Source organism: Eptatretus burgeri, chromosome 5 (genome assembly GCF_056783735.1).
Source record: "Eptatretus burgeri isolate ZD-2024b chromosome 5, Ebu_testis_v1, whole genome shotgun sequence".
In the NCBI taxonomy this organism is placed as follows: domain Eukaryota; kingdom Metazoa; phylum Chordata; class Myxini; order Myxiniformes; family Myxinidae; genus Eptatretus; species Eptatretus burgeri.
The window spans coordinates 16,804,285-16,830,185 of record NC_140965.1 but is presented as its reverse complement, the minus strand read 5'-3'; the positions used below and the strand labels follow the sequence as shown (position 1 = coordinate 16,830,185).

At 44.8% G+C, this 25,901-nt stretch overlaps 1 protein-coding gene across 9 annotated transcripts in view; it reads left to right on the top strand.

Annotated features, from left to right (window-relative positions):
* MED25 (mediator complex subunit 25) overlaps nt 1-25,901 on the top strand; it is a 94,100-nt gene that overhangs the window by 49,412 nt on the left and 18,787 nt on the right. For all 9 annotated transcript variants that reach the window (XR_015058058.1, XR_015058057.1, XM_085880845.1 and 6 more), the window contains 8 exons: nt 6,161-6,223; nt 8,368-8,498; nt 8,665-8,755; nt 9,052-9,242; nt 11,337-11,420; nt 16,090-16,175; nt 21,979-22,036; nt 22,190-22,297. Coding sequence is in view for 7 of the 9 variants with exons in the window: in XM_085880845.1 (XP_085736971.1) it covers nt 6,161-6,223; nt 8,368-8,498; nt 8,665-8,755; nt 9,052-9,242; nt 11,337-11,420; nt 16,090-16,175; nt 21,979-22,036; nt 22,190-22,297 (812 nt within the window). In the remaining 2 variants the exon portion in view is untranslated. The remainder of the gene's footprint in view (nt 1-6,160; nt 6,224-8,367; nt 8,499-8,664; nt 8,756-9,051; nt 9,243-11,336; nt 11,421-16,089; nt 16,176-21,978; nt 22,037-22,189; nt 22,298-25,901) is intronic.

The window sequence follows — 25,901 nt, the reverse complement described above, 5'->3', positions numbered from 1 at the left end:
ACTTACAACAATTCAACTTACGGACAAGGCGCCACAGACTTTCATGCAAAACCCCCAGAAAAGAAAGATAGAACTGGGCCCGTAAGCCTTTTAATGTTCCTTGGAGCTGGGATGACCGAAGGAGTTCCGCTAGGCCGTGCAGGTTACCTTTGTCGCCCTGAGGCGACTCTGGTCTTTTTGTCGGCAACCCTCCGTATGTCTTTGTTGTCAAAGCGGCAGCTGGACACACACTTATCGACATAACTGATCTTCGGGGAACCTGAATGGTGATCTGTGAATTTCCACAACCGTAACAATATATGTGTGTATATATATATATATATATATATATATATATATATATATATATATATATATATATATATATATATATATATATATATATATATATATATATATATATATATGCACACACACACATGCAACAAAAGATGAAAATTTTGAGTGGATGTATGTATGTATGTATGTGTAAACCCGCCAATATCACCGGTTTCTACCAATCGCGGGTAACCTATTGTGTGTTCTGATTCCGTTATCATGGGATTTCATTTTGACCAATCGTGGTTTTTGAGCTGAAATGAGTCATCGTTTGCGTCCTGTGGGTGAAGGATTACCTTGTGGAGTTTTTCACACACCATTTTTTTATGAGCCCAAATGTGAAGCGATGGACAACGTTGGTTGTACCAAAAGGCAGAGAAAGGTTATGACGTTTCGAGAAAATATCGAATTGTTACATTGGTTGCTCGAGGAGAAAAAAAAACGCGGCATCTGTACAAGCCGCCATTACGGGGTCAATGATTGCAGGTGGAACCTTCCCCATTGTTCCCTCTCATTCGTAAACCTCATTTTTCTTTCAAACCGAATTCCCAAATGTTCATTTTCCAACTCTGTATTTGAATCTTATTGCCAAACACTTGATTTCCAACACCCGGCTTCTAACCCCCGTTCTCGATCACATTCTCATGCGCAGTTCATGAAAGAAATTGAGACGAAGGTATTTATTGGGGAATGGGTTTTTAACTCCGAGATGGGATTATTCGTGAAGATTATGTCATCTCGTACCTTGGTCTCCAAGCAGGGAAGATTGACGTCCGGTCCCATGCTGAATGATTGTCTCCCATTACGAGCCTTGTGGTGTTTCTCGTGTACCATTTTTAATGAGCCCAAATGTAAAGCAATGGACAAAGTTAGTTGTGCTAAAAGGCAGAGAAAGGTTATGAAGTTGGGTGAAAATATCAAGCTGTTAGGTTGGTTGGCTCGAGGAGAAAATGCGGCATCTATACGAGCCGCCATTACGGGGTCGATGATTGCAGGTAAAACTCTCCTCATTGTACTCTTCCTCATTCGTAAACCTTCATTTTCCTTCAAACCTAATTCCCAAACGTTCATTTTCCAACTCCGTATTCGAACTTTATTGGCAAAATGCTCAATTTCCGACTCTCGGATTCGAACCCCCATTCTCAAGCGTGCATTTTCACATGCAGCTCATTAAACAAATCGAGGCAATGGGATTTATAACAGATTAGGTTTTTAACATTGACAAGATGAGATTATTATGGAAGACTATGTCATCTCGTACCTTCGTCCCCAAGCAGGGAAGATCCTGGTTCAAGGTAAGTTGATTTAACGATCATGTTACCCTTCTCTGTTGTGGGTTGCAGAAATGCTGCAGGTTCCTTCATCGTAAAGCTAATGCTGCTTTTCCTTTCGCTGAATCACTTTCCCCGCTCACCCTTCCCCCACTCACCCTTCCCCCACTCACCCTTCCCCCAGTCCCCCTCCCCCTGCTCCACTCCACCATTCCCCTCTAACAGCATTATTCCAAGATAAGTCTTGTGTTTTCTATTCCTGGCAGAATACAGTACAAGTGCGTAATATGCTTACCATCACCCACCTCACTGTTTTGTAATAAAATCAAAAAGTAAAAGTCTTGTTTTTGTTTAATTTACACTATTTATTGTATTTACATATCAACATTATACTTATACATATATATATATATATATATATATATATATATATATATATATATATATATATATATATATATTGTTGTAGATTTCCGCCCGTCCGGCGTACGGACGACTACCTTAGCCCAATTGCCGCTGCGCGTGCCCACCGAACGAGCAATCTAGTCGCAGCTTCCGGATCAATGCCGAAACCCAGCTACGGGTGTTTTTAACACACCATAAACCAGCCAACTCATCTGTCCACGTGCTACAGGGTCGATCACCAAATTGTCGATGTACCTAATTATTTGCGCGAACAGAAATGCTGGGAGTTTATACCTCGACGGAGCCTGCACGAAAATGAGCCGCTTAAGCAGCTCGTTCTGTATGCGATTGCCGAGCGGTTTTATATTGCCAAGTCGCGTCGGACCAGATGTAAGTTTTATCGGCTTATAATCAGCCAGCTAACATTCCGAACGCATCATGGCAGTCAATGGCAGAAAGTGACACAATGAGCAGGTTAACATTCAACAATGGGGACATTTATTTCAAATTCACATATGCAATGAATGGGGGAATGGGACAGGACACGAGCAAAAAGCCTACAGCCGAGTTATATCATGTAATATACAGGCACTTAACAGTTTATTACTTACGGACAAGGCGCCACAGACTTTCATGCAATACCCAAGAAAGAAAGAAAGAACCGGGCTCGTGAGCCTTTATAATTGCTCGGAGCCGGGTTGACCGAAGGGGCTCCGAGAGACCGAGCGGGCTACCTGGCCACCCTCGTGGTGACTCGCTGGGTCCTGGTTCGGCGACCCTCGGTGTCTGTGCCCGGACCCCCGAGCTCCGACTGGCTCCCTTGGTCGTCCGGCCTCCACCGCGGCCTGGTCCAGCCGACGACGCACTGAAGGAGTGAATGGGTCTCGACTCGGGCCTCCTGGTTGTGGCGGCGAACCTTCCAGTGAACCAACTGCCCGAACTCCGAACTCTCCAGCTCTCAACGGGGCGTCTCTCCACTCCCAACTCCCACCGCCTCAGAGCTCCCCACACCAACTCAACTGCCTTTTCGGCCAGCAAACGCGGCTTTTTATCGCGTCCAGGGCATTCGCCCTCCCTTCCCGGCGCGCGGGGGAAAATCCCAGGAGTCATCGGCTTGGCTCTTTGGTTGTTGTAATAACCGTCATCCGTGTTTACGCCGTTCTGAGGGACCCACCCCAACCGTCATTTCTGTTTCCTTTTTCGGGTGGCTTTCTGAGAGTGGTGTTTTTGTTTGGAGAGGAGGGTCGCTGTGTTGTGGAGATTGACGAGGTTGTTGAGTTGTTCTTTATTGGAAATAAAAGATAGAACAGAATAACGGCTAACTCAGAGATGCACAGCCCAGCACACGAATAATTCCCGTTATACATTGGTGGGGAAATCTAACTTGGAACACACACTTACCAAAATAACTGACCTCTGGGGAACCTGAATGGTGTTTTGTGAATTTCCACAACCATAACAATATATATATATATATATATATATATATATATATATATATATATATATATATATATATATATATATATATATCTTCTTCTTCTTCTTTCGGCTGCTCCCGTTAGGGGTCGCCACAGCGGATCATCCGTATGATCCGCATAGTGATTTGGCACATGTTTTACGCCGGATGCCCTTCCTGACGCAACCCTGGTCGCCTCTTACGACACAGGGATATGGTACACCTATTTTAACCGGGGTATACACCGGCCCAGTACACTGGTAATCATTTCGCCGACCTCGGAAGGATGACAGGCTGAGTCAACCCCCTGGTGTATTAATTCAGTGGCCCAACGGGGCTTGAACTCAGGACCTTTTGGATCCCAAGCCACTGCCCTACCCACTGCGCCAACACCAGGCTCAATATATATATATATATATATATATATATATATATATATATATATATATATATATATATATATATATATATATATATATATATATATATATATATATATATATATATATATATATATATATATATATATATATATATATATATATATATATATATATATATATATATATATATATATATATATATATATATATATATATATACGAATTTGGAAATTCGATTGCACACAACATTCAGGTTCCTTTAGTCAGCTATGTCGATAAGTGCTTGTTCCCTTGGTAGCTCACCTTCCATTGTTTAAATGTTCAGAAATCGATTAGATGCGCTGCGGATCAATTTAATAGTTAAGCAACGAAACAATGGAGACGTCCCTCCCCCCCCCCCTCTTCTGCGAAGAGGAAGAAGAGCCCTGCCGTCCCGTGACTCATGATATCAACAACTCCCTCCCACCCGTGGTTGAGCGGGGGATGGAGCACGAGGGCATGAGTCATGAGTCACGCCGGGAGCGGGGGAAGGGCGGGAGAAGGATAAGGACGGGATCCTTTCTTTGTTTTGGAGTAGTAAGCTTTTTGCTTCGGCATAGAGTAGTCGCTCAGCAGACCTTCGGGTCCTGTTTGACTTGGGTTAGGGTTGAGGCCTTCGGAAGCTTTTTTGCTTCGGCTGGCTCAGTGAGCTTCGGCTGCGGCCTGGCTGGGGAGGAGGCTTTTTGCTTTGGTGGTTCAGTGAGCTTCGGCTTCTGCTTGGCTTGGGAGAGCTTTTTGCTTCAAACTGCTTTGCTTGGAAGAGAGTTGAGCTGGTCGCTTGGCTTGAGCTGAGAGTGGTGGTTTCTTCTTCTTGGTTCGTGGAGCTCTTTGTTCTCCATTTTGTTTCCCGGCTTGGTGCGACTCATCGACCTCTTCTTGGAGGTGGTTCCTCGGGGAAGCGATGCATCATAGGGAAGGATCGGCGCCTCGTCTCACCAGCACATGTTGAGGAGCTCGGGAAGGATCGCGGCTCATGGCGATTGGATCCAGCTCGCTCTCGCTGGAGCCTGGGTCCGAACAACTTGAAGACCACACGAGGTGGAGAGGTTCGAGATAGGTTCTGGGTTTCAGCTCACCTGTCCTCTGAGCGGGAGCCCGTTATTAAAGGCCTCTGCCACCATTTCTTGTGTGTGTGTGTGTGTGTGTGTGTGTGTGTGTGTGTGTGTGTGTGTGTGTGTGTGTGTGTGTGTGTGTGTGTGTGTGTGTGTGTGTGTGCGTGTGCGTGCGTGGGCCCGTCTAATAAGTAGGAAATTGTTAAGTGCTTTGTGTGCTGTAAATGTTTGAATTGCATTTCGTATGGACGGTCGTAGTTCTTTTGTTGTGCTTTTGTTGCTTGTATAATTGCATACGTGTTTTGCCTTATTTAATTGCATACGTGCTTTATTATAATAAATGTCTTTGTGTGAATGTAAACCTGTTCGTTGCGTCCATTCCCTCATTGAACTGCCTTATTGAGATCGGAATAAATAGTTGGTTTCTTCATAGCCGATAAAGTGATCGAGTCCAACGGGACTGCGCAATAATACCCCGCTCGGTTATCCCAAAAGGAAGCGAGCTGCTTAAGCAGCTCGTTTTCAAGCGGTCCCGTTGAGGTACAATCTCTCGGTAACCTACCCGCGCGAATAATTAGGTAAATCGAAGATTTGTCGATTGGATCCTGTCGCGCGGATAGAGTGTGGACAAGGTTGTGGTGTGGTTAAAAACACACCCGTGGCTGGTTTCCGGCGTTGATCCGGAAAGCCGCGACTGGATTGTCCATTCGGTGGGCGAAGCGACCGCTATTGGTTAGACGCGGTCGTTCGCACGCCGGCGGGCGGAAATCTACAACTATATACATATATATATATATATATATATATATATATATATATATATATATATATATATATATTCCCATAATGTTATACTTGCACTAATTAACATTGCACTGCAGAACATTTTAATAATCAATACATTACTCATCAATAAAATAATTTCACTTTCACTTTACAATTTCATCTTTTCATGAAGTTTCTGCTATGAGGTTGGCTTGAATCACCAGGACAGTGGTCAACAATGGTTCATCAAAACAATATATGGGATTTGAACCTGGGATTCCAGCATCAGGCGTTAAGTGCTCAGTTGGGAATAACAAACTGTACAAGTCATGACAGTGAACGTACAGAAACAGCAGCATTTAAAAGAAATTGTGATGCAGTGTTGCATTCGCATCTTTTTGTTTTGTTGGAATTAATCAAATACTGTATGTGTATCAACAAATTGTTTCACCTCCCTCCCTTTCCCAGCTCCACCTCAGTTAGGCAGCCCAGGGAATATGTGGTCTCGACCGACACAGGCTGTTATTTCTGGTAAGTTGTGACTATGAGAGCTACTGATGCGTTTACCGAGGCAATGTCACTGTTGTTTGAGCTCACAAAGTCGAGGTGTTCATTTGGGCTTTGTTCAAACATGGGTCTGTCTGGATTTGTACGGAACCTGGAAATCCTTGTTAAGTGTGTAATTTATTTAATTATAATACAAGGCCATCAAAAGCATTGTTGTTTTGCCACTTTCGGGGGAAAAAGCCTGGAAATGGGTTTATAAAAGCAGAAAGGACCTGGAAATGGCATGAAAACTAGAAATTAGAACCAGTCGTTAAGGTTTCTTTTTTTCATATTGACGAATGCCTTCATTGACGGCTTGGTTATCAAACTGACCATATGAGTTTGACGCGCTCCACTGGTAATGGCAGAAAATTAATTAAATTGAGAGGGATTTCTGGCACACAATCAAAACGCTCGCATCTGCAGCTCAATCTTCTATGGACTGGTACCCTCACTTTGTATTTTGAACTTAGTCCTTGGAATATGTGGAATCTAAAGCTCTCATCATATTTTGAATCTCCTGCAACGAGGGTGAAGCACAAGATCTGTTGCTGTCGCATTGCAGGCATGTCTGTGCCGTTTTTTTTTTTTCTTTTTTTCTTTTATTCTTATCGCCACCTCTGCTCCACTCGAGCTCCCTCTCCTCTCTGAGCTCCTCCAGGATGTATGCATTCTTCCAGTAACTTGCTCCTGTTTAACCCTCCCCTCCCCCACCCTCTCCCCCCCAGAATCCAGATGACTGTATACTGACACTCTTATTAGTCCTCTTTTATCCTGAATGTTAAACCTCATCCCTGAGGCTGTTCAATTCTATTCTTCCTTCTAATACTTCAAGCAAGTGATGCACCACCATATTAAGCCACCCCCCTATCGCTACTTACGATGTTTTCTATCCCCACTAACCCGACTTAATCCAACCCTCTTACATGCAGCTATCTGTGTCCCCAACCCTTTTTTCTCTCTCTCTTCATTTTCCTGTTAATTAATTCCTTTGCTTGTGTCCAACTGGGTTGCCACTGCCCCACTCTCAGTATGTTGCCTTTTTGACCAATGTCACCTCGCTCTTCATTGAACTTCGATTTTGGATCCACAATAACAATCAAAACGAGAACCGCAATCGGGAGAGCGCATATCGCCGCCAGGCTGAACAGTTTACGTTTTGTATCACACTGATAGGCTGGATGTGTCCAAACCCGAAACAAAATCGAATTGGCTTTTTCTTGTCACCTTCCCAACTTATCCACCAAGTTTTGTAATAACTCGTCCACAACATTTTGAAATATTGTGCTATATATCATTTTTGGCGCCATCTCTCAATGTTGAAGAATCACTTAAATGAAAAAAATTATCGGATCCAGATCTTCACCAAAATCTCATCAATTCGTCCTTGTCACACACCCAACCTGTCCACCAAATTTTGTCCGAATTCGTCCACAACTATTTGAGATACGAGATATCCCGTGCAGCGGGAGATGTGGTTTTGCAATCACTTGTGTGTGTGTCTCCATGTCTCTGTCCAGGCTGTAACTTTTTTTTCACCATTTGAGCTTTTGCCATGACATTTTCAATAAAGCTTTATTTTGAGAGAACATTAATCATTAATTTGGTCAAAAGGTCAAAGGTCAGCATCACATAAAATCGTCAATTTTCATCCAATTGACCTGAAATTTTAAGAATTTGCCTGCTGGGTCACTGAATCGATTCACCAATGAAAATCTAGAAGCTGATTGTTTTTTTTTTTGTTTTGTTTGTTTTTTAAGATTGAAAGGTGAAAGATCAAGGTTGCATAAAACCATCAATTTTCATCCATTTGACTTGAAAGTTGAGCAGGGTTTGCATATTGGGTCGCTGAAGCATATTGCTCTTGAGGTCAAAAGGTCAACATCACTTAAAATCATCAGTTATTATTATTATTATTATTAAATTTTTTATTATTAGCTGTTTTTAGCATATTTAGCATACAGAGGAAGAAGTCTGAATACAAAGCAGATGCGAAGTTAGAAACAGTGCTGGAATTTGAGTTCGGTCTTTGTGTACGAACCCCACTAAGTGCACAATACGTCCCCTATTAGTGTTATGTTATGCTATTTATTTATTCATTTATATGCAGTATTTGCTTTCTTTGTCAGGTTCTGGTCCTCAGTTGCAACAAACCCAGCTGCAGCCTCAAGCATCCACCACGAAGGCATTGCCCCCTGCACAGACAAGTTTGATGCTACCCACCCAACCTGGCAGCTCCACCTACCCTACTCCTTCACAGGTTTGTTCATCTATTGGTGATGTCTACAGGGGCCACAGGGCTATAATCCTGTCTGGGTGAATGGTGGATTATATCTATAGACAAAGGGTAAAACTTCTGTAATTAGCTTTCCATTTTTATCTTGTATGTGCACATTACTGCTTTGGCCACATAACTGTTTGTTTAGGCAGCCAGTCTAAGTGGTGCTATCACTGCTGCTGAAGAAGCAATGAAGATTGCAGCTCTTCAAAAGACAAGGAACCTCCCAACCAACCAAAGTCAGTCAGACTCCTTTGCACTGCGCAAAAAAAACAAACAGTTGTAACCCCTTGACAAATGGATTTTATTTTGCACGTGCTATTGAAACGCGATGCAAAGACACTCGATCGAGTGGTCCTCTACTTTTACTTGTTTTGATATTTGTTTTACTTGCACTTGATCATAATACCCTCTTCCTGTTGACTGCATCTTGTACTGGCACAATCACTTTTCCAACTTTAATTGCACTGATATGGATTGTCGCGGCAATGCTTCATTGTGCTCACCTGATTGATTATCCACGCGTACCTTTTAGCGATGTCTGCTGGTTCGCAATCTACACCACCACCTGCATCCATTCCTGCCGCTGCAATGGGCGTCCTGGGGCCGACCTTCTCACCCTCCACTGGTCACTCGGTCCCAGCTTCCCAAGCTAATAGTGTAGCCATTTCTGGAAAAATGCCTCTGGGTGCTGGGATGCAGCCTGGCTTGGTCTCCATTTCCCAGGTCTATCAAAATATAAGATGCTTCTTCTTTCTTCTTGTTGGAGTAATAAGTTTCTGTGGATTTCCACCTGCTCTGTAGGTTTGAGGGATTTCTGAGATTCACATAAATCTGGTGTTTAATTTTTATTTTTTGGGGGGAGGCATTCTGTTTCTTGGAGATAAATTATGCCAAATATCTTTTCCAAAGATCGATTTTGTGACATACATGAAACGTACATCGCGGCTTTGCTAGATGATTGCTGATTGGTTGAAAGAAAATAATTTTGCCTCTAATGAGCACTTCCAACCGCTGCCCTCCCCCAACCGCTGCCCTCCCCCAACCGCTGCCCTCCCCCAACCGCTGCCCTACCCCAACCGCTGCCCTACCCCAAACTCTGCCCTCCCCCAAACTCTGCCCAATCCTACCGTTTCGTACTCTCCTACCGTCCGCCGCTCGTGCTTTCCTACCCTCCGCCACTCATGCTTTCCTACCCCCCCTCGCACTATCCTACCCCCCCGCACTCTCCTCCCCTCCGCCGCTCGCACTCTCCTACCCCCACCCCACCCCGCACTCTCCGACCCTCCACTGCTCGTGCTCTCCTGCCCTCTGCCGCTCGCCCTCTCCTACCCTCCGCCGCTCACGCTCTCCTTCCCTCCGCCGCTTGCGCTCTCCTACCCTCTGCCACTCGCGCTCTCCTATCCCCTGGCAATCTCTGCCCCCTCTCCACTCGCACTCTCCTACCCCCCCCCGCACTCTCCAACCCTCCACCACTCGCACTCTCCGACTCTCCCCCCTCGCACTGTCCAACCCTTCCCCTCCCCTGCTCGCTCGCACTCTCCTACCCTCCCCCTCGCACGCTCCCACCACCCCCCTCTCCTCCAGACTGCTGTTCACCACTACCCCATCCATAATGAGTATGGATTGGCTTGTGGTGAACAGCTGTCTCTTGAATTCCTGGAGGAAGAATGGGACTGAGTCACAAAATTGTTAACACTGGTGAGAGAAAAGGGGAACAAATGAGTGCAGGTGAGCAGTGATTCTATATTGTGGGATTTTAACAAGAAGAGGGTTATTGGTAGACCATGTGCACTCTGCATAAACCTGGGAGGGACACACTTAATATAAGGGAAGGCAATGGGTGCAAGACGAAAATTGAATCGTTGGTGGTGGAATGCAAAGAGGCCATGAACGTGTCTGCGATGTGAAAGTAACAGGCCAAGACACTCAGCTTGCTCATGGGAGATCCCAATGATTTTGATGGCTTTGCTTTCCATGACATCAAGAAGGGCGCCAAGGTGTGAGGCAGGGGTGCCAGCTCAAAGGGGAGAGCAGTACTCCATCAATCTGTGGATCAAGGCTTTGTAGTTTGTCAAAAAGTCATCCCTCCTTACTTTTCACCCTTCTGTCTATTAAATACATACACTGCCTCTTCGGTATCACATGTAACAAAACGACTTGCTCTGACAGGTCTCTGTTACATGGCATGGCAATCTAACCTACTCGAAACACACAGACCATGTTACACTTACTACAGTCTAGCTATGAATCCCCCTGCCCCTTCCATGTAACAATATGCACAGGGAAATTAACAGGCAAATATATATATATATATATATATATATATATATATATATATATATATATATATATATATATATATATATATATATATATATATATAGCCACGTATCCATTCCCCTTATTCCCTAATCGACACCCGCACCCTCAGATCCTTATTCAGTCACTTAGTAACTTTATATTAACATTGGTGCCAATCATGCATCCGATAGGAAAAGGAAGATGAGTGAGGGGCAAGATAAGATGAGGGATAGAAAGAGGAAGATGGGGACGTGTTATGCCCTTGCACAGTTGTGATGATCTTAAGGTGGTGGTGCGGAAAGTGTTTATGGTGATTAAAAAAAAACATATATATATATATATATATATATATATATATATATATATATATATATATATATATATATATATATATATATATATATATATATATATATATATATATATACACACATGGATTATTTTTAATTTTTATTGTTTTTGTTGTGATCTGATCACAAATGTACCGGTGCTTGCTGTACTGCTATTACCTTGCAGTCACCTGGGGTGGTGCAGCCCGGGCAATCACCTGCAGGTCCCAATAAGGTCCCAGTGTGGTCAGGGTCTCTCGAGTGGCAGGAGGTGAGATATGTAACTCGATGTTACGATTCGGTGCACTCGATTTTCACTTCTCGAAGTCATCTTTCATATGCTTTACCATTAAGTTCTCCATATAATCTCCACTTCCTTTGATGTTCTAGAATCTAGAATCATGCTTTTCCTCCCTTCTTGTCTCTTTCCTTTCCTCCAACATTGTCACGTCTTTCAACATCCCAGCTCCACTCATCACATGCCCAATACAATTCATTTCACTATCTAATTCCGTTTCTTGTCCAACCACTATTTTTTCAATGTGTCTCCAAAGGGGTGGAGGAGCTCCTTGTGAGCCAACAGCCATCCGTATCTAGTGCCCAACTGTGTCTGCGGACGTCCTCCTGCAGTTGGGTTACTTCATATTAGGAGGTTGGTTGCAGGATTTGGACTCCTGCCACCGTAAAACCCTTCATTCCGCAAAACACAAAAACTCAAAGAAATCTGAAAACCCACTCCGTGGGAGTACCTCCTATGCAGCTTCCCTTCGCAGGGCAGCTCACCGGATGACGTGTTTGGGACAAAGCCTTCGGGACCCCCAATCTTTTGATGATGGGAGGGAAACCACGGGGTAACATTCCCGGGTCAGATTGCGGGAGAGTGTGTCGGAGTGGTGCTGAGATGTCGTCCACCAGACGGCGGTCTCCTTGGGTTAACCTGAGGCGGTCCCTTCGGGTGGGTGCCTGGAATGTCTTATCCCTAAGAGAGGATGTTGACCTGTCTCTGTTATCATCTGAGCTCAAGCGTTTTGACATCGGTATTGCAGCACGCTCTGAGGTTCGGAGACCGGATTGCGGCGAAATCATGCTGGGTGGTTACACCTACAATTGGTCTGGTTGCTGTGATGGTTACCATTCCCAAGGAGTTGTTGTAGCTGTGTCCAATAAGCTGACTCCAATGATAATTGAGGTAACACCGGTCAACGAGCGTATTATGAGACCAAGGATTCGTCACTCCTTCGGTGTCATTTCCCTGGTCTCTGGATATGCTGCGAACTGAGGCGAGTGATCTCACTGTGAAGGATGCATTCTACGCCACGCTCGAGTCTGTGATTGATCAGTGCCCCAGACGAGATACACTTCTAGTCTTGGGGGATTTCAATGCATCGACTGGAACTGATAGGGATGGTTATGAAACGTGTGTTGGTCCCCATGGGTCAGGAACTATGAACCAGAATAGCACTAAATTCCTTGACTTTGCAAGAAGTCATGGACTTAGGGTGGCCGGTTCATGGTTTCAGCGCCCACACGCTCATCGCTGGACTTGGTATTCCAACGCTGGCGGTGTGACAAAGGAGATTGACCATGTCCTTGTTGATGTTCGTTTGGAAGATGATCCACAACTGCAGGATCTACCGGAGTGCTCAGTTCCTCAATACTGACCACCGGCTTGTTGTAGCAACTCTGAAGTTGCACCTTAAATTCAGGAGAATGGTACCATCCCAGCCTAGGCTGGATGTTGGCAAGCTCAAGGATGAGAGGGTAGCTGAGGAGTTTGCGAACAGGCTGAGTAGAGATTTGGCGGGTCTGGGTGCTTTGGGAGGTCCTGAAGAGTTGTGGAATGCCTTCAAGACCACCGTCCTTGATGTTGCCGGTGGATGTCTTGGAACTCACTGTTGGGCAAAGAAGAATTTTGTCTCTCAAGGGACACTGGATACCATTAACCAGAGTCGCAGGGCCAGACTGAATGGCAGAGCTGAGCTATTCAAGGAGCCAAGGCGTAAAACTGTACGTGCACTAAAGGTGGACAAGGAGGCCTATGTGCGAGGAATCTGTGAGGGGTGGAGCATCACCTGTGGTCAAGTGATTCTCGTCCTGCTTACAGGCGTATTTCCGCATTGCATTCCTCCAAGCCCATCCCTCGATGTACTGCATTTAGAGCAGAGGGTGGTGGGCTGGTGAAAGAGGAGTCCGAAGTGAAGGCCCGCTGGGCCGGTTACTTTGAGCGGTTGTACCAGGCTGATCCACCAGCTGTCGAGTTGGACGTCAGGGGTGTTACGATCCCTGTTGCTGACCCTCCAATCAACTGTGGTCCACCTTCGCTTCTGGAAACACAGGCTGCGGTGAACCAGTTGAAATGGGGTAAATCTCAAGGGATCTGTGGCATCCATGCTGAACTTCTCAAGGCTGGCGGAAATGCTGCACTCGTGTTGTTGCATGCAGTTCTGTGCTCTGTCTGGAACACAGGCATCATCCCAACTGACTGGAAGAAGGGCCTTGTTGTCCCTCTCTGGAAAGGGAAGGGTGATCGCCAAGACTGCAACAACTACCGAGGGGTGAGGCTGCTCTCAGTGCTGGGCAAGGTCTTTGCTCAGATAATTTTTGATCAGGTTCACCACCATCTGCTTGAGCACCAGCGTCCAGATCAGTCAGGCTTTCCACCAAAGAGGTCAACGATTGACCGTATCCTTGCACTTCGGGTCCTCACCGAATGCAGACGAGAGTTTCGGCAGGGGCTGCTTGCAGCCTATGTTGATCTCTGTAAAGCGTTCGATTCAGTGAATCGAGAGGCCGTCTGGAGGATTCTTGGTCTTCGTGGGTGCCACCAAAACTGATCAATCTGCTGTGTGAACTCTACTCTGGTACTGAAAGTGCTGTGAGATGTGGTGGTACTATCTCTGACTTATTTCCAGTTGTTACTCGAGTTCGTCAGGGGTGTGTACTGGCCCCCACACTTTTCAGCACTTGTATGGACTGGATTCTTGGGCGGTTGCTTGAGAGATCAAGCTGCGGTGCATCTCTGGGAATGTCAAGATCTCTGACCTTGATTTCGTCGATGATGCAATCATCTTTGCGGAGACTTCAGATATCCTTTCGGGGGCCCTTGAGGTGCTGAATGAGGAGTCTGAGCTGCTGGGATTACAGGTTTCCTGGGTCAAAACTAAGATCCAGGCTTTCAATAATATCTTGAATGCTGCCGTCCTGTCTGTGCCTGTTTTTGGTGAGCATGTTGAGGTCGTGGAGAGATTCACTTACCTTGGCAGTGATATTCATGTCTCTGCTGGCTGTTAGTCAGAGGTCAATAGACGTCTGGGTCGGGCCTGAGGAGTCATGGATTCACTGGATAATGGGGTGTGGCGCTGCCGGTACCTGTGCGGAGGACGAACGTCCGAGTCTTCAGGTCCTTGGTGCTTCCAGTCTTGCTCTATGGATGCGAGACTTGGACTCTGACCAAGGATCTGAGACGGAGACTTAATTCCTTTGGTACCAGGTCTCTTTGGAGAATCCTTGGCTATCGCTGGTCGGACTTTGTGTCCAACGAGCGGTTTCTGAGAGAGTCTCAAATGAGATTTGTTACCTGCATAGTCTGTGAGCGTCAACTGCGGCTGTGTGGACATGTGGCTTGTTTTCCTGATTCTGATCCTGTTCACCAGATTCTCTCAGCGAGGGAGTCTCCTGAGTAGAGGAGGCCAATGGGCCGACCATGTACCTCGTGGTTGCAGCAGGCTGATCGGCATCTCAAGGAGATGGGGATGGGGCAGGCATCTGCCTGGGGATGGCCAGACGGAGGCCCCTAGAGTACCACCGGAAAGTGGACGCAGCGACGCGCTACTCTGGCGCATGCCCCCATACCTAGCCTGACCTGACCTGTCTCCAAACCCGCATCTGAAAGTTCTCCACAAATCAAATCAAGTCAAAATGGCAAGAATGCTGGTTGCATATACAGTGCCTATAGAAAGTTTGCAATCCGTTTCAAAATTTTCACCTTTTGTTGCCTTATAGTCTGGAATCAAATTGCATTAAATCAGAATTTTTCCACCTTTGTTTTCACATCATAACCCATAACTTCCAAGTGAAAAACAAATTCTTCAAATTTCAGAGGAATAATTAAATATACAAAACTAGAATACCTTGGTTGGATAAGTGTCCACCCCTCCCCGAGTTAACACTTGGTGGAAGCACCTTTTATAGCAAGTGCAGCTGTGAGTTTGTTGGGATAGGTCTCCACCAACTGTGCACACCTTGATTAGGCAATATTTGCCCATTCTTGTGTGCAAAACTTCAAGCTCAGTCAAGTTGTGTGAGGAGCGTTGATGAACAGCAATCTTCAAGTCATACCACAGATTTTCAATTGGATTGAGGTCCGGGTTCTGACTGGGACACTCAAGGACATTTATCTTTTTGTTCCTTGGCCACTCCGGTGTAGCTTTGGCTGTGTGCTTCGGGTCGTCATCGTGCTGAAAGGTGAACTTCCGTCCCAATTTCAACTTTCTTGCAGAGGACAGCAGATGTTCCTCTCGGATTTTTCTTGTGATTGGTTACACCTGAGCTAATCTATAATTGCTATTATAAGTGGGGTGAACACTTATCCAACCAAGATATTTTAGTTTTGAAAGTTGTAGAATTTGTTTTTCACTTGGAAGTTGTAGGTGACAATGTGTAAATAAAGGTTTAAAAAGTCTGTTTTAATGTAATTTATTTCCAGGCTGTTTTTCCAAGAAAATTTCCATTTCCAAGAAAAGGTGAAAATTTTGAAAGGGTGTGTAGACTTTCTATAGGCACCATGCATAACATGTGGTTGGCTGCATGAACAAGGTTGCTTAACAATACAAAATGTTTCCTTCGTGCAATAAATCCTTCAACAGAGGAAACTGAAGTGAGCATGTCGTGCAGCCTTGTAATGTTTTACGCTTGCTCTGTCTCGGTTCCTTGTCTTGTAGAAACCCAAACCCTTGTCGATGGATGTGAACGCCAAGCTGACCCGGTCTCTCGCCTGCCACGTGTTTGTCAACCACGGGGAAACTCTGTACGTGTTTATGCAACACAGACAGGTGGCATTTTACACAGACGTGGGTGGGTGGATGGGTGATTGTGATGACTGGGGGTGGGTGGGGGGGGGATGGGGGTGAGCATTGGGGTGTATAACAAATTTAGACCAAATACACTCCAAGTTTTTAACATAAGATGTAAATTCTGAATGATGTGGAGTACATCTTGTGTGGCTGTGGCTGTAATTTTTCTTCCTTTATGCTATAAATTCGCAAATACCACCCGTCGCTTCGCTGAGGGGAGTACAGAGAGTGAGGAGGGGTGGTGGAGCAGGGAAGGAGGATTAGGAGGGGTGAGGGAAGGGAGGGAAGGCAGCCGTGTGGTGGAGCATTAATGACGATCCATACCGTCTCATCAAAATGATTCTGCAAAGAATGACAATGAAGATGGAAACACAATAATGTCTGAAATCCATTTTCTACCGGTCAAAATATAGAAACCACGCGGCGACAAACACCGCCCGGACAGATCCAGAGACAAACACCGCCCGGACAGATCCAGAGACAAACACGTGCCCCCCAGACAGTTCCGGAGACGGGCGGACTCCGTCCGAAGACTGAGACAGACAGAGAGATGGGGGGTGAGGAATTTGCACAGAGAAAATGGTATGCTTTGATGAACACACACACACACACACACACACACACACACACACACACACACACACACACACACACACACACACACACACACACACACACACACACACACATACACACATACACACATACACACATACACACATACACACACACACTTTTTCGGGAATCGGCTGATTGGAGTCGGTGTGATTACCGATTGCAGTACGTACTGTATACAACACAGAAACCTTGAGTAGCTTTCACCGTTGTTTTGGGGGAATTTCAGTCAACAAATTAAAATGACGTTGCATTCTATACTTTTCAAGGAGACGTGCGTAAACATTAATTTATAAACAGCTCACAAGCGTCATGTGACTGTGGTAGAAAAAACATTTGGCTTGGTAATTAAGAAAACACGTTAATATGATATGACAAACAGCTCAGAAATCGGGTGTTATCAAATATATTTTGCTTTGAAAATCACAAAGAGAAACTACATAACCTTTCGAAAGCCCATCATTATCATAAGATACGGGATGTAACTTTGCCACCACCAAGCATGCAGGCATGCACACACACTCGTGCAGAGTCCCTTTAAAATCCAAATGTACCACGTACCTTGTAGCAACTGCTGACTACATCCCGATCTGGACATGAACTGTACCGCTATCGACTGTGGAGTGGTCGTTAAGCGGCTTAAGCGAGCACTCCAATTTAATGGTTGACGAGGAACGGCTCACTTGGCACGCGTTTAGCAATTAATGAACCGTCATATTAAACACATAAACACACACCTCTCGGAGACGCCCAAAATGCCAAATATGTCTGAATTGGACAAATGACCACTTTTTTAGCAGTCGGAACTGCTGCTACATTCAATTCCAGAAATTAAATTTTGTTATTCATCTTACTTTATTTTATTTCTGCACATGCCATAACCTCGAGATTCTCTGAAAGCCACAAATGCTGGTGTCTCTGGGTGTTTTTAAGCATTGCAATGTATCCAGAGATTCGTAAGTGTCGATAATATGAGTGAGGAGAGTGGGGAAAAAAAATTAAGAAACCATTGCAGCCTGTTCCAAGTCAAGGCATAGTTGAGCAGGCCAAAAAACATGGCAGCTTCGGACCCAAATTAGGTAACTCAGGATACGCCTTAAGAGCCCAGAGAGTGAGGTGGCCGAGGAGCCCCTGATAAAGGATATAATTAAATAAGGCCTTTAACTATCTTCAAAAGGGGTATTTTGGTTACCCCAAACACCCTATTTTCACTCTTGCACTTTTTGGGGGTTCCCTTTGTATGCATGCAACGTTTCAGGCTGCAAGGTTTCATAACTTTGCAGTTATGGAGGAGAAACACACACACACACACACACACACACACACACACACACACACACACACACACACACACACACACACACACACACACACACACTTATTGGTATAACTAACAAATACCACCTGTCACTTCGCTGATGGGAATACTAGAATATAGGGGTTGGTGGGGGGGGGAGGGAGAAGAGAGAGGCAGGAAAGAAAGGGGGGGGTCGGAGAGGGGCTTGGGGGAGAGAGAGTGTCAAGCCCACTGCCTTCCTTCTCACACCCCACCCCTTCCCCTACCCACACCCCTTCCCCTCCCCACACCCCTTCCCCTCCCACCTCCCCCATCCCCCCTTCCCTTCCTTTTCCCCACAAAGGTACCCAGCATTGCTGGGTTCCACCTCACACCCATTCTCCTGTCTCTTTCCAACTCATTCCCCTCTCTCCAGACTCCCACTTCCACTCCACTCATTCCCTCCCTCTGGACTCCCACTGCCACCCTATCCATTCCCCTCTCTCTGGATTCACACTGCCACCCATCCATTCCCCTCCCACCTCCACCCTTTCCCTTCCTCCTCCCACATAACAAGGGTACCCGGCATTGCCTGGAATCTAACGGAAATTTATTGGACGACCACAATTAAGCACATATTTAGAGAAAAACATTTTATTCGTGAATCTGCAAAATATTGAACAGAAATATCAACAAAATTGAACATATTATTGTAATGCTTTTGGGTAGACAATCTTGAACGTCTTACCATCAAGGGCCAGTACATGTGAAAAAAGATATTCAGAGTCTGTTTTGTTGTCAGACAATCAAAACACACTGTAAAGAACTATATCGGTATACGGATCAAACTCGCTTGTGTTAAAATTTGGAGGGTGGATATAGTGATAAGTTAGCGAATGTGGTGACTTTTTTTTTCCTATAAACTCTTCCTTCACTCCTTTAGAGTTATGTCGTTAGTTGAGCAGTGAAATTACCTTTAAAGAGATGTCTCGGTTACGCTTGCACTATTTTCAGTTTTTGAATAATTGGTGGTTAAGAGGTCACATGATTCCTTCCTGGCATGTCTTACCCATCATTGTAACAGTTTTGTTTTTTTTTACATCTGGTACCACATTTGATGATCGGAGTTCACCATCTCAACAATTATATAAGTATCCGGGCTGAAATCCGAAAAAGCAATTGGGCTTTTACAGATCTTCCTCGGATGGAGATATGAATTGTGAGAAAATGTCTGTTTAACGTGAACCTATAAAGTTTTTGTCACGATTAACCATGGGAGCCCAGAGGAGTAAAGTCACAAACGCGCTAGCAAATCCCACCCGTCACTTCGCTGAATATGGAGAAGGTGGGAGCATAGCTTTCCTCAAATAAATACACTTGCAACGCGTGGTTTTAAGAATTCGTAATTTCTGAAAATCTTCATATTTCACTCCAGGTTTCAACATTTATTTAGTCCACTAGACCGGATCCTCAAATCATAACATATTTTGATTACATACGTTAATTAGTCCATGAGAGTAGATTGTGTTTTGAAGGAAAGGCTTTTTGAGTAGGCCGAAGCAAAATGGCGGCAAAGACACCTACGAGAGTGTGAGGTGAAATTGGACTGACAAGGATAAGCCTTTCATGAAAGTATGCCATTAATTATCTTCAAAAGGGGTGTTTAAATTTATCCAAACACCCAGTTTTCATTCATGCACTCCCTTGGCGTTCCCTTAGAATGCAGGCAAAGTTTCGGGCTGCTGGATTTCATGGTTTTGGAGTTATGGAGGTGACACACTGACTGACACACACACTCATTATCATAGGCTAGTATATAAGTATATACCACCCTTTGCTTCGCTGATGGGAATATTGTAAGGCAGTGGGGAAGGGGAGGGAGAGGGCTAGGGATGAGGGGGGGGCGAGAGAGGAAGGAGGATGGAGAGAGGAATGGAGGTGAGGAGGGGGAGGGTGACGCCTCACCATGCGCCGTTATACACTCCGGGGGAGAGAGAGAAAGAGAGAGGTGTGGGAAGAGAGTGCTGCACTTTATTCGGAGGCAGCAGAGAGGGGGAGCAACAGCGAGGGTGAGGGGGGTGGAGAAGGAAAGAAATTTGAAGGGAGGGGTGATGGTTACCAAAGAGTGGTATTTTATGCTTGATGACCACACACACGCACACGCACACGCATACACACACATACACACTCGTCAAAACAACAACAGCAAATAGCAAATGTTTACCTTTCAACAAAGTTGAAAGGTCGTTAGACGTCATTTTTAAAATTTGTATCCATGTCGAAGTATTGGGTGGTGTATTGAAAGCAGATTACACAAAAAGGTGAAACGAGGCGATGTCGAGTAAAAAGAAAAAAAAATTGCACTACTTTTTCAGCGGGCGAGGAACCACACGACACCGTGGGGCCCAACACAGGTGGTTGGGGCCTAAACTCTGTACGGATGTATTTTTGGTTGTGCTTATAAGATTAATCGTACCTGTACTTTTTCCATGTATTGCTCTGGCTTGCAAACAAACAACCAAGCAGCTTGTAGAGTGCTCACCAAGTGGCTTAAGCACTTAACCAAGCACTGCAATGGAACAGTTAAGCAATGGCTGCCTTGGCAAGCAATATCAAGCTGATTGATAATGGGACACACCTGCAAAAACAAAAACATTGCTAATTTCTTTAAATTTTCAGATTTCACTCCAGATTTCGACACTTATTTTGTTCATGAGACTGAATCCTCAAATCTGAAATCTTATTTCGATAACTGTACATACTCAAATTTGTCTGTGAGAGGCCATCGTGGAAAATGACATCATATAATGCATGAAATCACTCCAATTCTTAGGTCATCTCTACCCAGATGACCTAATAAAGCCGGACCAAATGTCCGTCCGGACGTACGTCCGTCCGTCCGTCAACAATTTTTCTTTCCGATCTTGATGAAACTTAGTATGTGGGTAGAGGTCGATGAGTGTTGCACAACGATATAACTTTTGTCCGGGTTCAAGGTCAAGGTCACGAGGTCACGAAAGTTGTGAAAGTCGCCATTTTCAAAACCTATCTCGTCTGTCATTTTAGGAGATATCTGGCAACGGTTCATCGATTTATGATAGTAAAAAACATTATAGAGATGACCGTCACCCCCACACGAGGGTAATTTTTATCGAATTTGAAAACTATTGCACCTATAAAAGCGATGTATATAGCGATGTAAACAGTGATTCGTAGCTCGGAAGATCAGGCATTCGATGATGTGAGTGAGGAAAGTGAAGAAAAAATACTCTTCATCGTTTAATTGTTAACCATGCAATGTTTGGGGCTGCGAGGGTTCATGGTTTTGGAGTTATGGAGGAGACACACACACACACTGACCTGTTTTTTTGTTTTGTTTTGTTTTTCTTTACAAAGTTGAGGCTTATTGAAGAATTAGAACAGAGTACAGTGGAGAGTGGGAAATGTACGAACAGCAGAGCGAAACTTAGGGAAGAATGGGAGAAAGGGGTTGGGGGGGACATTGGGGGAGAAAGTAGAACACAGGGAGTGAACAAGCAGGATTTTAAGCTGAAACCTCGCAAGAAGGGGATTTGAAAGATGAGGAAATGATAAAACAGGGGAAGAAACAGAAAAAGAACAATAAAAGGAAAGGGTGTGGAGAGAGAGAAAGGGGAGAAAACACAGTAACGTAGAAAGGCATGGGTCAGCTTGCGGAGGGTTAACGAGGGTAGAAGAGATCACGAGTGGGGACTTGAGGAGCAGGTTAACAGCCATCTTGAAGCTCTGGAAGGAAGATGTTACTGTAAGTTTGTCTGAAGTATGTAGTTATTTTGTTTGTTTATTTATTGTGAAATTGTATTAATAATCATGTGTTGACATTGCAGGAAAACTGATCAATGGCCTTCAAAGCTAATCATGCAACTGATCCCTCAACTGCTATTGGTGAGAACTCAGTTTTGGAAACAAAACTATACCGGCAATATCTCTTTTTTTTTATTACTCGCTTTCTGTTGCATCACCTGATTGGCCATCATCTGTCAGCATTGCTGTGTTTTGCCATCGTCTCTTCCTACCCTTTGATTATTCCCTCCACAGTCGAGCCTCGGCCCACTGTTCAAAAACTCGCGAATGGTGCAGTTCCAATTCAGCAACTCAGACTTGGAGTCTCTTAAGGCTCTGCATCGCATCATGGCAACTGGATTTGTATGTCACATCACAGAACAATCGTACAATTTAAATGGGAGCAGGGTGGGGGTGGAGAACACATTGGCCAAGGGGAAGAAACACAGTGGCAAACAGGAAGTAGTACTGCGCAGCACGAGTCGTGAAATAATGCCTCTGCAGGAGAGACAGACAGACAGACAGACAAGCGGAGGCTGTTTTGAGAAGAGGATAAATAGTTGGGCCTTATAATGTTGTATTTCCATTGGTGAAGTAAAAAAGTGTGGGTGAGGAGTACTATGTTAGTATTGATGCAGTTTAGATGGAGTCCAATTAAATCGCTCTTCTCCAGTGATGTCGGGTTTTAGATCCGGATGATCTGCATCCATCGGTGTAATTGTCGAGATCTGTTCGTGCCGTGCTTTATCTATTTCACAAATACCAAGTATTGATTTTACTTTTGCCTTTTTAACAATATACCAGTGAGAAATTTTCCAATCACCCAAAATTGGTTTAAATAGAACAGGTTATTGTTTCATTCCTCGAGAAAGCAATGAAGTCTTTTGAAAATGTACTGTCAAGAAGAAAAAAATTTACCAAAACGCATGCAGCAGACGTATGTCAAATGTTCTCTGCTTCAAGTCATTTGAGGCCATCTATGTGTTACATATGCATTTCTGGAGGAATCTCTGAACTCATGCTCTCCCCTTTGTCCCCTCAAAAAAATTCCCTCTTGTCTTCCCTTCAATCTGTTCCCATAATATCTTTCTCAACATATTTAAAACACCTCTCTTCTCCCTCATATTCTACCCCTCCTGCAGGATTATATATATATATATATATATATATATATATATATATATATATATATATATATATATATATATATATATATATATTGTTACGAATTCGCGCCCATCGGCGTGCGAACGGCCGCTTTTCATTAATAGTAGCCGCTCGCCCACCGGACGGACAATTCAGTCGTGACCTTCCAGAACAACGCCAGAACCCTGTCACGGGTGAGTCTTCAACCCCACCACGGCCTAGCCAATTTTCTACCCGTGCAAAATAGGGTCAATCGCCGAATATCGATATACCTAAGTACCTGCGCGGGTAGCCAACCGGGAGACCGTACCTCGACGCAGGTCGGCTTGGCACGAACCGCTGAAGCGGTCCGTTCCGTTCTTCAGTGATAACCGAACGGGTATTATCGCCCGACCTCGCCGGATCCGATTCTATTTACCGGGTGTTTAAAACCCAACTACTATTCCGCAGTGCAAGATGGTATTCCAATAGGGGAAAAAGACACAACGAACGGGTAACATCCACACAAGCACATTTATTTCAATACACAGCACACGTATGCAGTCATGCACGTATTGATTCAATAAAGCGAAAGCACTACAACCGACGATAAGCAATTTATGTACAGCCACTTATACAGTTTTTATTATGGAGACTCGGCGCCACATCATTCACACAAAAGAAAAGAAAAGGCCACCCTCAAAAGACAAGGGCGCCAGACAGGGTCTGTAGACCTTTATGGCGTGGAGCCTGGATGACCGAACGGACCCCACGAGACCGTTGCAGGTTACCTGCACCCTCGTGGTGCGAGCTCTCTCCGGCGCTCTCCACACAGATGCGCAGGCTTGCGCGACAGAGCTGCAAAGCGGCGCCTCCCGTCCGCGTCCTTCGTGCCACGCCCGGACTCCTCACCGACTGCGAGCTCCGACGACTCGACCCGAACCACCGAACCCAAGACTCTTCGAAGACCAAGATGACGACGAAGAAGAAGAAGCCCCACGCACCACCGAAAACCACCACGAAGAAGAAGACAAAACAAAGTCCCCGACGAAAAACACACACGAAGGAGAAGAAGGCCCCGAGCTGGCGTCCTGCGCGGCCTTATATCCCTCCATTCCAACGCCTCACCCCTCCCCTTTTATCGCTCCGTCCACCTTCCAGCTCCTGCAGGAAGCTTCCAGAAAAGGGGCGTGCCCTCTCGTCCCCCTCCCCGCGTGCCTCCCAGGGGCCGAAAGAATCTTTCTTGGCACAGGTCCAGGGAGATTTATTCCCCCAAAATCAGGCCCCCACCTTTTTTAACCTTTGACCTCTGGCTCAAATCACACCTCCCCCATACCAAAGCGCGGGAAAAGCAGGAGGGAAAATCCGTGCGCCATCGATGTTCCTTTGTTCCCTTCGCTTCTTAGAGACCGTTTACATGAGTGGAGAGGGTTGTGATGTGGTTGAAATGTGGTTGTTGTGGTTTGAGGCGATCGTGGTTGGTGTTGATCGTGGTTGTGGTTGGTGGTTGAAATGTGGTTGGTGATGGTGGCGTGGTTGGCGTTGTGGTTATTTGGGAGCGATGTTGGTTGTTGTAAAACAACGATAGGAAAAGAAAAACACTATCTCAAAGGATCACAGCCCTGTGACACGAAAAATTCCCATTAAACAACGGTGGGGAAATCTAACTGAGCACAGACTTATCGATCTAACTGAACTACGGACCTTTATGGTGTTCTGCGAATTTCCACAGCCGTAACTATATATATATATATGTATATATATATATATATATATATATATATATATATATATATATATATATATATATATATATATATATATATATATATATATATATATATATTCAAAGGAAACGAAGACAAATATCATATAAGGGTATGTTCTTTTGAACATATGAGTCTCCGAGGACCACCAGGTGGCGCCATGAATAGATACACAGCGGTAGGTGCTGCCGCTCGGCAAGTAGATGTTTAGCAGCGTCATCATGGTTGGCGTCTCGCAATATAATATATTAGCATGATTAAAAATACCGTTTTTTTCCTCGCATCTTCATGTCTGTCAAAAAAACAGTTTCAAGGTGCACGACTACAGCTCATAACCTATCCATTGAGGTGTTTTTCGCCCCCCACCCCCTGCTTTCCTGTTTTCACGCCACTGTCCACAAAAAATTCATCAATCAATTCTATACAGAGTCCGGGGGACTCAAACATCAATCTTTATTCAACCATGGTCAGGCCCCCCTATCAAACCGGTGCCAATGTTGTCAGACGGAATGAAAACCCGTCATTCTTGTTACAAAAACAGCTAAAATTGATGAAAAAGCGGCCGAAATTGAAACCAACACAGTAATTACGGTCGAAATAGCAAATATAACCGAAACCAACACGTTTATTCCACACGCAAGAACGGTTGTGACGGACACAAGAACGGTCAATCCCGAAATAGATTGGTGGGGAACGGAAGCAACATCGGTTATTTCCGTCGCGAAACGGCGGAGAACGAAGCGAAAGCGATTCATTCCGGTTCCCAGAACGTGGGAAACATGGCGGCTTGAAAAGTTCTTGAAGTTATGGTAAGTTAACTTTAACGTAGTCTGCCTTGAATATATCATGTCTTAACGAAAACCTGATTGTGGTACGGGATATTATACAAGCAGCGATAAATGCGCCCTCTTGATTTAATGTGTGGCTGACATTTCGTGAAATTCGTGCCCCCGTGCTGCAGCGATCAGTGACGATTGATCGTTTATATTTGCAAGAGGTAAAATTTGATAGTCATAATAAATTGCAAGAAAATAACAAAGTTAATATGAAGTAAAAATATCCCATACACGATCCCC